At 31.9% G+C, this 10,919-nt stretch overlaps 1 protein-coding gene across 1 annotated transcript; it reads left to right on the top strand.

Moving 5' to 3' along the window:
- The first annotated feature begins 5,697 nt into the window (after positions 1 to 5,697).
- LOC111391192 (E3 ubiquitin-protein ligase At4g11680-like) lies at positions 5,698 to 9,785 on the top strand. Its single transcript, XM_023016352.1, has 4 exons — positions 5,698 to 6,306; positions 6,948 to 7,067; positions 7,492 to 7,789; positions 9,413 to 9,785. Exons 1-4 carry the CDS (start codon positions 5,858 to 5,860, stop codon positions 9,572 to 9,574), a joined length of 1,029 nt encoding a protein of 342 aa, XP_022872120.1. The 5' UTR covers positions 5,698 to 5,857; the 3' UTR covers positions 9,575 to 9,785.
- Positions 9,786 to 10,919: the final 1,134 nt, after the last annotated feature.

Below are 10,919 nucleotides of genomic sequence, written 5' to 3'. Positions count from 1 at the left end.
ACCACCACCACCTCCCAGCAGTAACATCACCATATCAAACAAACTAACACCCACCACTTCAACTACAAAACCACCATTGCTATCGCCAGATCTACCACCACCAGGTCCACTGTCAAATCCAACAAAATCCACTCCAACAGTAAAGATCTACCACCACCACCACCATTAATAAAAACTGCGGACGCCACTAAATCTAACAAAACCACCGTCACCCAACCACCCCTAAAACCACAGCGATCATCACGACGAATACAGCACAATGATATATAGATCGGCGCTTCACAGGAAAGCGTGGTAAAGCTACTATTGCGCTCAAATCAGCGCTGCTGGATCTAAAAAATCAAAGGCTCTATGAGCCGCTGGGACAATGGCTTCATCACTAATGTAGCAACACTCACTCCACTATGATGGCTTCATCGTCACAATGCCGTCGCAATGGGTAGTAAGTTGCCCGAGAATAGATCAAAATGGGGAGAGAGAGAGAGAGAGAGAGAGAGAGAGAGAGAGAGAGAGAGAGAATGATTTAGGGATGGGTTGATTTAATTAGTAATATATTTATTTACTACAATATTAAATCTTAACTATAATTTGAATTTTGAAATGTGGTTTATGAAATGCAAATTTAAAAAATAGGGTGCTGTGTAATTTCCACCAATAAAAATGCAATAGAATGTAAGGTTCCATTGGGTAATTGGACAATCGGCCCAGTGCGTATCACGAAAGGCAGTGGGATTTATTATTGAAAAATGCTAAGTGTAGAGCATCTGATTCTGAAAAAATTTACTGTGGCAACATCTGTGTGATTCAAAAATTATTTTTTTTATTTTTTTGCCATCTTTTTCAACTAGATTTTGCCAACGCATTTGTATGAATTCTGCCAACCAAATTCTGTATGTGTAGCAAAATTCTTTATTAAGGACATATTTATCTCCCATTATGGAAGAAAATATAGAGTTTTGCATAATGTTTTTTAAAGAATGTGTGATTGAAATTTAAAGGAATTTTATTAGTTTATATATTGAATATTTTATTATATAAATATGTGGTGAAGAATATTATTATAGCAAAAAATTTAATTTATTAAAAGATCACGGACATGGGCTAATTGTTATTTTCTTGTAGATAGGTTGTTCCTTCCTCGTTGACCTCTTTTGCTTCCTCTTTGACTAAAAAAGGTGTGATCATGCACAAACTGTCGCTTTTCCCCCATTTGGTTTCTTTTTATTGGTATTTGGTTTTGAATTTAGGTATTTTATACACAATTTCTTTAATGATCAAGATAATTATAAATGGTTGAGTTCTCTCCATGAAATTTCCTATTGAGTTGTTTTTTATTGATGAAAATATTTTATGAGATGTCACACTCAAAGTTTCGTTCATTGATTTTGAGATGGAATTTGGGTTGTTCGAATAAAGTTAGATTGGAGAATAGAATTCTTATAAGAGTCCAATTTATCAAAAATTATTATCACAAAAAAAAAAAAAAAAAAATCACTACTCGAAAATATATTGAATATATAATTGCATATTTGAATATGAAAGATATGTTATCAAGTTAAATTAATATACTTGATGGAAAAATTGACAAAATTGAGTAAAGTTGAATACTTATGTAATTTTATAACTTTAAAAAAATATATATATTATTCCAAGGATCAAAAGCCATATTCAACTAAAGATTAAATTATTTTAGTTGTCGGTTAGCAAACAGCACACATAGGTTTTCTAATTTATGTCTCATTGATCATCTCCTCTCATTGGCCATCTCCAACTGATTTTACCAAAATAGTGTAATTTTCACATCATCTTACTTAGTCATCCACAACTCGTTACATCAAATGTTGTACAAAAAAAATATTTCATTTCTTTCATTATTTTTTAGCTCTCCACCAAAAATTTATTTCAAAATTATTGAATTGCATTTTCATTACTACTAGAATTACTAATTAAAAATTACGTTTAATTAACTAAATATGTTACATTTAAATCACAGTATTAAAAAAATTACATAGAATACAAAAAAAAAAAAAAAAAAAATCACAAAACTAACATAATGTCCAACTAGTTATATTATAAAATTGAAATAAATATAACAAAATCAAGTCATTAAGTAATAAAGGATATAAAAGAATATAATATAAATTAAAATAAAGGGGGTGTTTGATAGGTATTTTTATGTAAAAATGCATTTTAGAATAGTAAATTGATGTGAAATGTGTGGTTGAAAAATAAGGAAAAGTTTTTGATTTACGTGTAATATTTTTAATAAAGTATGTGCGATTGAAAAAAAGAGAGAAAAAAAATGCATTTTGAAGAAAATGGCTAACAAACGGGCTCTTATTATAGTATAAAATGAAGGACAAAATGAAAAATAATTTAAATTGTATATAGGGACAATTGCAGCATAGGTTCCAAACCTTTAAAATATTAGCAGATTTTTCCTAAACCTTTAATTTGTTGCAACCGTCACTCCAAACATTTTGAAACGTTACTACGAGGGCCTATATACAATTTAGTAATTCTGCTAATATTTTTAAAAGGGTAAAATAGTAATTTTTTATTTACTACATTAAAATAAATTAAAAGTTAAATTAGAAAAAAAAACTCCTATTTTCCCCCTTTTCCCTTTGTAATTTTTGCAGCAATATCTAGAATTCCATCTGTCGAATTGCTGTTGAAACTAGGCAAACGCCGAGCTCCTTTTCACCATCTGCCATTTCGTTTATCATCGGCCTATTCTATACATATATTTTTATATGTGACTAAGCATACATGTACACAGAGAGAAATGGAGAAGAGGAGAGGGTTTTTTTTTCACCGGGGAAAACAAATTATTGGGCCAAAAATTTGGATTTAGAAATCATTAATTTGTTAATTTGTTTAGAAAAAATTAAAATTAAAATAATTTGATTTACTCAATATAAAAAAAAAAATTAGAAAGATTCGGTTCTTATTCGGTTCTTCGATTCTTGGTCTAGAACCGAGAACCGAACCGTACTCGTCGGTTCTCAATTCAGATACCCGTTCGGGTATTTAATTTGACAAGAACCGTCGGGTTCGGATCGGTTCGGTTCGGGTTCGGGTTCGGGTTCGGATCGGTCGGTTCGGTTCGGGAGATTTGCCCAGCCCTAGGGGAGACAAGGAGCAAGTTGGGAAAGGACGCGGCTTATATTTATATTAGAAGCCTTAATCGACAGTCGTTCGCTATTGAAACTCGGGCAAACACATTTGCAGACTAAGCATTCACTTCCTTTCAAAACTTTCTCTCGATCTTGATTTGTAGGAACACTTTTCACTCTCTGCAATTCGTGCTGTGCGATTCTTAAAGGTGGAATGAATATAGCTTTACGGTGATCCTTGCCTCTTGTGTTGTTACCTTCTTCATCTTCTTCTCTGGGTATGGCTGGGAGAGAAGATGAGGGTTTTTTTTTTCTAATTTAATTTTAAACTTTTTCTAATATAGGATTCATCTTCTTCTCTGGGTATGGGTGGGAGAGAAGATGAGGGTTTTTTTTTCTAATTTAATTTTAAACTTTTTCTAATATAGGAAATGGAAAGATACTATTTTACCACTTTAAAAATATTTAAAATATGATCAAAGTCAAATTTTTTAGTCAAATTAATAGATATTTGGATGAAAACCGTCCAAAAGGGCTCCTGTCGCAACGTTTGAAAGGTTTATGGTGACGGTTGCAACAAATTAAAGGTTTGTGAAAAGTCTATAAATGGTTTAAAGTTTTGGGACCTCTGCTGCAATTATCCCTTGTATATATTACACTAATATACAATCATTTATTATTCTAATCTGGTCCAAAAATTTGAAGCCCCGTTGGAGCAGAATTTTCACATCCAATTGGCATTTTACGTCATTTTTAAGTTGAGTTGGAATGCCCTTACGTTTTCTATTTTTGATTATTGAAAGAACCTTTTAAGAAAGTAACATTAATGTGGTATTTGCAAGCAAGTCTAATAAAAAATAAGAGACTCTCTTATTGCAATATTAGAAAAATAATTCAATCCCTGTTTGACTTCAATTTTTTAAAAATCATTTTTCACAAACTCATTTTTAACTATACATTTTATAGAATTAACAAGTTCTTTCAAATTTCAACAGCGTATTTCATTAACTTTTATCAAAATCTATTAAACATATAAATTTTAAGCAAATCAAATAGGAACTTAATTTCATCTAATTTTTTTATTTATTTTTATTTATAAATGTTGTATTGTTTTGACTATGTTGTTAAAAAGTAGTGTTTACTTTCAAATTGGCCTTTTTACTTAGTCCTTGACTATCATTATTTTCAAAATCTTTTTTTTTTTAAACAAACTCATTATTAATCACATATTCACACCATAAAATATTTTATACATAAATCAAAATATTTACTTACTTTTTAAGCACACATTCTCCTAAAACACACCGTTCGAAACTTTATTTTCCTCCATTAATTATTGTCAAATAGGGGCTCACATATAAGTAAAGACTTGAATTACCATTGTTTAAAAATTCTATCAAGATTAAGCAACTCACTTATTTTCAAATGTCAATCAATAATTAATAATAGGATAAATAGCACAAAACTTCTCTACTTTTCAATGTCATTGTTGAAAATGTTCATATCTTTTATTTTTTGATATTTTCACCCTATTTCCACCTTATGTTGCGAAGAATGTCATTTTCATTCATTTTTGATGATTTCACCATTCGATTCAAATAAAACAAAAAGAAAAGAAAAGAAAAGGTAAATAAATAACTAGTTACACTCATGGTCCCAAAATATAAAAAAATTACAAATCATTCATTATATTCTTATCTTGACCTTCAGCTTTCTTTCTACACCCAGAATTAAACAAGTTTTCAAATTCTGAATATTTAACATTTTTTGTGAAAATTCTACATATAAATTCATACTCAGAACTCTGAATCGATAAAACTTGACTTTTAATTTACAGCTTTTTTAGTCATAAAAACAAACATTTTTCTTGGTAGTGCAATCCTCATACATGATCTATAGTTCTTGTTCAAAGCCCCTAAAAAAATTTTGAACTAAACATTCTTGGTGGCGAAGAACATGCCAAGAAAAAAGAAACAGTGAGAGAAAATTGGGACCCATTTTGTAGACACTTTTCCATAGCTTCTATTCTTCATAATTCCTTCATTTCCTTGTCAATATAAATACTGAATTCCAGTTTTTTAAAAGTATATTTGTATACAATTGTGTAAAGTAGAAAAGATATAGACGTGAAATGGGCCGATGATGGAACTGGACTATGGATTTTTCTTCACTTTCCCCCTTTCTTGCGGTAGGGTGGGTTAAACTCGTAGATGATTAAAAAAAATTGTAGATCGGAAGTCAAATTTTACAGATTTAGAGTTTTGAATGTACATTTATATGTAAAAATTTAATAAAAATGTTAAAGATTCAAAATTTGAAAGTTTGTTTGTTCTCGGGTGAGGTCAATAAAAGAATGTAATGGTTGATTTGTAATTTTTTTGAAATTTTGAGACTATGATTACAATTAGTTATTTATTTTTTTAATTTTATTCAAATATGAGGGTAAAATCGTAAAAAAATGGATAGAGAATGACCTTTTATTTCATAAAAGATGAAAATTGGGACAAAAATGTTAAAAATTGAAAGGCAATAACATTTTTCCCAATGACTTTGAACGACTGGAATGTTTCGGGCTATTTACGCATTAATAATAATTCAACACCTCCACTCACTAAATTCTGCAGTGTTTCACTAGGTCCCGCCACCACAGGGTGCCACCATTCCGACCCGCCTTCTCGTCCGTCTTAAGTCCCTCCTCCGGTCTTCACCACCGCCTAAAACGTAAAAACCACTAATTAATGGACCAAGAACACCAGCAACCTTTACTTGGTTGTGTTAATGCTGCGGGCACCGCCCGATTTTCACACCCTCTGACCGTCGCCTCTGACCACCACCGCCGCCACCACAGAATCACGATACGTGATGAACCGGGAAATTATGACAGCAGCGACGACGATGACGAATCACCAGCACCACTTACTGGAGACTCCCTTTACTCAAAGCCCTTCGTAATTCTTGACATTATATGGAACCTGGCATTTGTTTTGGTGTCTCTTTTTGTGCTCTTGACTACCGTTCAAGAAAAGCCCTCCACCCCTTTACGGCTGTGGATTGGTGGGTATGCTTTTCAGTGCCTTCTGCACGTCGGTTTTGTGTGGGCTCAATACCAAAGGTCCAGTTTTGATATTCGGGTTGAAGATTTTCATCTTGATAGAGTATTACGTTTTCCTTCCCTCTGTCAAAACAGGTAATTTTAGTCCTGATTGAGTTGTATGTATTGAACTTTTTGATGATGTGAAATTGATAAAGATGTTTAGGTTTTGTATTTGAATCTTCTAATTTGGGTGTATATGTGATTTTGTTGATATTGCTATCCATGTTCAGTCGTGGAAAATGATGTATTTTGTATCTTACCTATATTTTTGCTACTGGCTGGCAATGATCAAGGATAAATTAAGGGGAGGACGACTGAGATGTGACATATTTTACATAACCTGAAGACAGTAAACCTTAAATTGAGGGAGTTTATTGTGGCGGAAGGATTTTAAGTAGTTGGGATATATTTTGCATAAACGTAAAATCAGAATAGAGTGGTGTAGGCTTCAAATAACATGTCCTGTGATAGATGCCAAGTACCTATTGTTTAAGAGATCTACAATGAGCAGAAGAGTGTGATGGAAAAGAATTAACGTAGCTGGCTCCTAATTTGTTGGGAAAAACACGTAGTTTGCTGTGATGGTTGTTCTTTTGAGAGGTCCGAGGATTGACAGGGGTGGTTTATAAATTAGCATGGGTGATCAAACTGATTGTTATGTAACCAATGTTGATGAATTGGAAACTATTTGTAATAGAAGAGAGTCATAATTTTTACCATTTTGTTCCTTTCAGCATCATCAAGAAGCTGGATTCAGTTAATACAGTGGTTTCATCAATCTGGTGGATTGTGGGATTCTATTGGATTATAATGGGTGGCCAAGCGCTTCTGCAAGATTCTCCTCGTCTATACTGGTAAAAGTCGTGGACATTTGGAATAATTTGCATTGAATACAAATAATCTAAGTCATTTGACCAGTTACAACCTGTTGCTATCCTGATATGCAGAATTGCACCATTTGAAGATAACTTGTCTAGCCAAAAGAATTGATGTCCTATTGTATGAACAAAAAACATCCCTCCTCGTCAACCGAAAAGGGAAATGCATACTCAAATACAAATTAAGAAACATTCTATCGAAATAATGATAGTTATCATACGTGCCTCAATAAATACAATCTTTGTTCAGACTGCTGGAAAAAATTGATGCTTTTGCTAATTTGCTTCTATTATATTACACACACGGTTTAAATGGAGCAATAGCCTTCGTCAAATTTCTTCTGTAATATATGGCATACTAGAGCATAGAGTTCTCAATAACGATTTCTTTAAACTGCAGGTTATTGGTGGTTTTTCTTGCCTTCGACATGTTCTTCATGATCTTCTGCATCATAATGGCATGTATTATATTCTTTGCGTTGTTTTGTTGCTTTCCGATCTTAGCTACAGTTGCTTATGCTATGACTATTGGTGGTGGAGCCTCGGAAAGTGATATTATGGCACTTCCAAAGTACAGATATTGCCAGCCTGATACTTTGACAGAACTTGATAAGGGTAGAATGGACGGAGTTAAATTAATAGCAAAGTCCGATAAGAGTAACTCTGCAGCTGAGTTAGTTCTTCATCTAGAGGATTCTGTAAGCATTTCTGCCTCTCTTTTTTTCGTTTTGACTGTTTTAAAAACGTCATTTATCTTTTTGAGTCCAGTAGTTTTGCATTCAGCTATATTTGACTCTTGTTTCCAATTGAAAAGTTTCTTGATTTTGCCCTTACTTGAAAGTGATTATGAAAATCACTTTTTCTTTACGCTCGTTTTCAATCACACATTCTCGAGTTAATAACCCAAATGGTCACTGAACCTTGCAAAAAACTTTCACGGAGTCACTGAACTTTAAAAATCACCTAAGTTGTCACTGAACTTTGTAAAAAGTTTTCACAGGATCACTGAACTTTGCAAAAGTTTCCACGATGTCACTAAACTTTAAAAATCATCTCATTCGTCGCTAAACTTTACAAAAATTTTCTCAAGGGATCACTAATTCAATGATCTCGTGGAAATTTTTTGTAAAGTTTAATGATGAATGAAGTGATTTATAAAGTTTATTGACCTCGTGTAAATCTTTTGCAAAGTTCAGTGATGACTTGAGTGATTTTAAAAATTCAATAACCCCTTGAAAACTTTTGCAAAGTTCCATGACCATTTGGATTATTAACCCCACAATCACTTTTCACGTTTCACCGTAACTTTTCCCTACTTTTTTAATCACATTCTCCAAAAAAAGGCCTTTCAAATCTTTTTGATTTACAATACGATGAAAACAGCTTTAGCTATCCTTTATGCTCCATTTCTCGGGATTGTTTTGATAATATCATTTATATTTTCGAGCCCAGTAGTTTTGCATTGAGCTATATTTGACTCGTGTTTCCAATTGAAAAGTTTCTTGATTTTGCTCTTATTTGAAAGTGATTACGAAAATCACTTTTTCCCACCCTCATTTTCAACCACACCTTGTCCATAAAAATTCAATTTTCACATTTATCATAACACTTTTCTCCAAAATATTACTTTTCAAATAATAACTTTCACGAAAGCTCTTAATCTTTTTGATTGACGATACGATGAAAACAGCTTTAGCAATGCTTTAGGTTATCTTTTCTGTATGAAATAATGATTCTACACCCTTTTAGCAGTTACCTTTTGCTGCCATTTTTCAGGAAAAGAACGATAAACTACCTTTTTCTCAATAAATTTGGGGTTGGTTACATAAATCCTTTTTTGCCGCTTATTGCTAGATCTACTAGACTGGTTTTCGTATGTATCATTGAATTATCCAAAGATTTAGGTTTCATTAGGTTGCTATAGTTAAGACGCCATCTCCATTGTGGAGGGTCAAGGACAAGCATATAAAAGGCAGTTCCATGAGCTTCAAAATCCATACATCCAAATTTGTTCTGTCACCGTCCTTCAGTATGACCGAGACAAGAACCACAAACTTTCTTGATATGTTTTTACATTCATGAAAGGAGTACCCGTAAAATTGTGTGTGTATATATTCGTGTGTTCATACCAAATTATTGCAACTAAATTACCTTATGCTTTATATGTTTAACACTGATAGATTAACAACCATAAAGTTTCACCTCCACTTCAGAACTGCTGAACTAAATTACCAAATAAACAATGCATGCAATTTCTTTGCTTTATTATTTTTGGTTAAGAATACTTTCCAATTCACACACTCTCTTCTTTTACCTTGCAGGAGTGCTGCATATGCCTTTATAGGTACGTTGATGGGGTGGAATTGTGTAGACTTCCTTGCAACCATCATTTTCACTGTAAATGCATCACCAAATGGCTGCGCATAAATGCAACATGTCCTCTTTGCAAATTCAACATTCTTAGGGGCGAAACGTTGGTCTGACTCTTCTCAGCCAAGGCTAATCGGGGCTGTAACATCTTGCTAATCTTCTAGTAAAAGGTACAGTAGAAATGTAGATTTTATACAGAGTTTCATCTGGGCCTGGGATTCTTTATATATCAGTTTTTTGCTTTCTCAGATGTTGTCCTGTACATGGGATACCTACAGTCTGAAGCTTAATTCTGATATTTAAATATTCGGGCTTTAACCCTCATATAAGTTGCCAAAAGGGTATGAATTGAAATTGGTTGGAAATAAGACTACCCCCAAAGAGGAGTCACCGTGGCCGAGAATTTCGAGGCGGTGTCTGCAATTAACAATCACTTTTAGCCCTTGTTTGATCTCCATTTTGGAGGAGCTAATGCAATTTGAATAATAGATCGATGGAGAACGTGTGATTAAAAATTAAAGAATTTTTTTTGATTTGCGTGTAATATTATTTTATTGAAAAATATGTGGTTAAAAATTAATTTAGAAAAATGGAAATCAAACAGGACTTTACTAAGAATATAGAAATATCAACATTGAAATAGCGCGTGTGGTGACAAAAGGGCAAATGTTCCTTATGGAATCCACTTATTGTAAATACATAACAATTGACAATTTTTGTCACCAGTACCTTTACATATTAGTTATAGGTGTGTCTAATATATCCTAATTTATCCTTGTATCTTCAGCCCTTGTTTGACACCGTTTAAATTTTTAATATATTTTTCTTTCTCTTCTCATTCTTCATTAAAATAATATTACACTTAAATTAAAAAAATTTCCTTCTTTTTTGAAAACACATTTTTTCAAAAAATACTTTTTTTCAAAAAATACTATTTCATAATACATTTTACCAAAATTTCTCATTATAATATGTCAAATTTTTATGTTTATGATCAATAATATCTTTAAAATTAAATTTATTTCAATTAAATCTAATTATTATTAAAGTTGATATTATTTATTTTTTAAAATTAAGTCAATTAATTTTCAGTAAACACTATTATTACTAATTATCAGTATATGATTAATAAAAACTTATATAAAAAAATAAAAATTATAACAATGAAATTGCGTTGATTATTAAGCCAATTAATATTAAAACATATAATTTACAAAATTATATATGCAATTAAAATTTTTTAAACCTAATATTACGTATTAAAAGAAGATTGCATTCCTAAAGGGTTCCATTGAAAATAAAACATAATAGTTAAAAAAAAAAAAAAATTCCCATTAGCTTACGAAAAGTCATTTTCTAATAATCCATCAACTCTTTAATACCATTAATTTGATAAACTATGAGACAAAACATCATTTTTCAACAACCTAAACGTGAATAGATGATAAACATTCAATT

The sequence above is a fragment of the Olea europaea genome, unplaced genomic scaffold (assembly GCF_002742605.1).
Source record: "Olea europaea var. sylvestris unplaced genomic scaffold, O_europaea_v1 scaffold760, whole genome shotgun sequence".
Taxonomy (NCBI): Eukaryota; Viridiplantae; Streptophyta; class Magnoliopsida; order Lamiales; family Oleaceae; genus Olea; species Olea europaea.
This window is presented reverse-complemented; position numbering and strand designations above follow the sequence as displayed.

Excerpts from the sequence above, each read along its gene's own strand:
- LOC111391192 (XM_023016352.1), top strand. The coding sequence starts at position 5,858 with ATGGACCAAGAACACCAGCAACCTTTACTTGGTTGTGTTAATGCTGCG. Across the intron at positions 6,307-6,947 it reads CCTTCCCTCTGTCAAAACAG|CATCATCAAGAAGCTGGATT; the intron begins GTAATTTTAGTC and ends TGTTCCTTTCAG. Across the intron at positions 7,068-7,491 it reads GATTCTCCTCGTCTATACTG|GTTATTGGTGGTTTTTCTTG; the intron begins GTAAAAGTCGTG and ends TTTAAACTGCAG.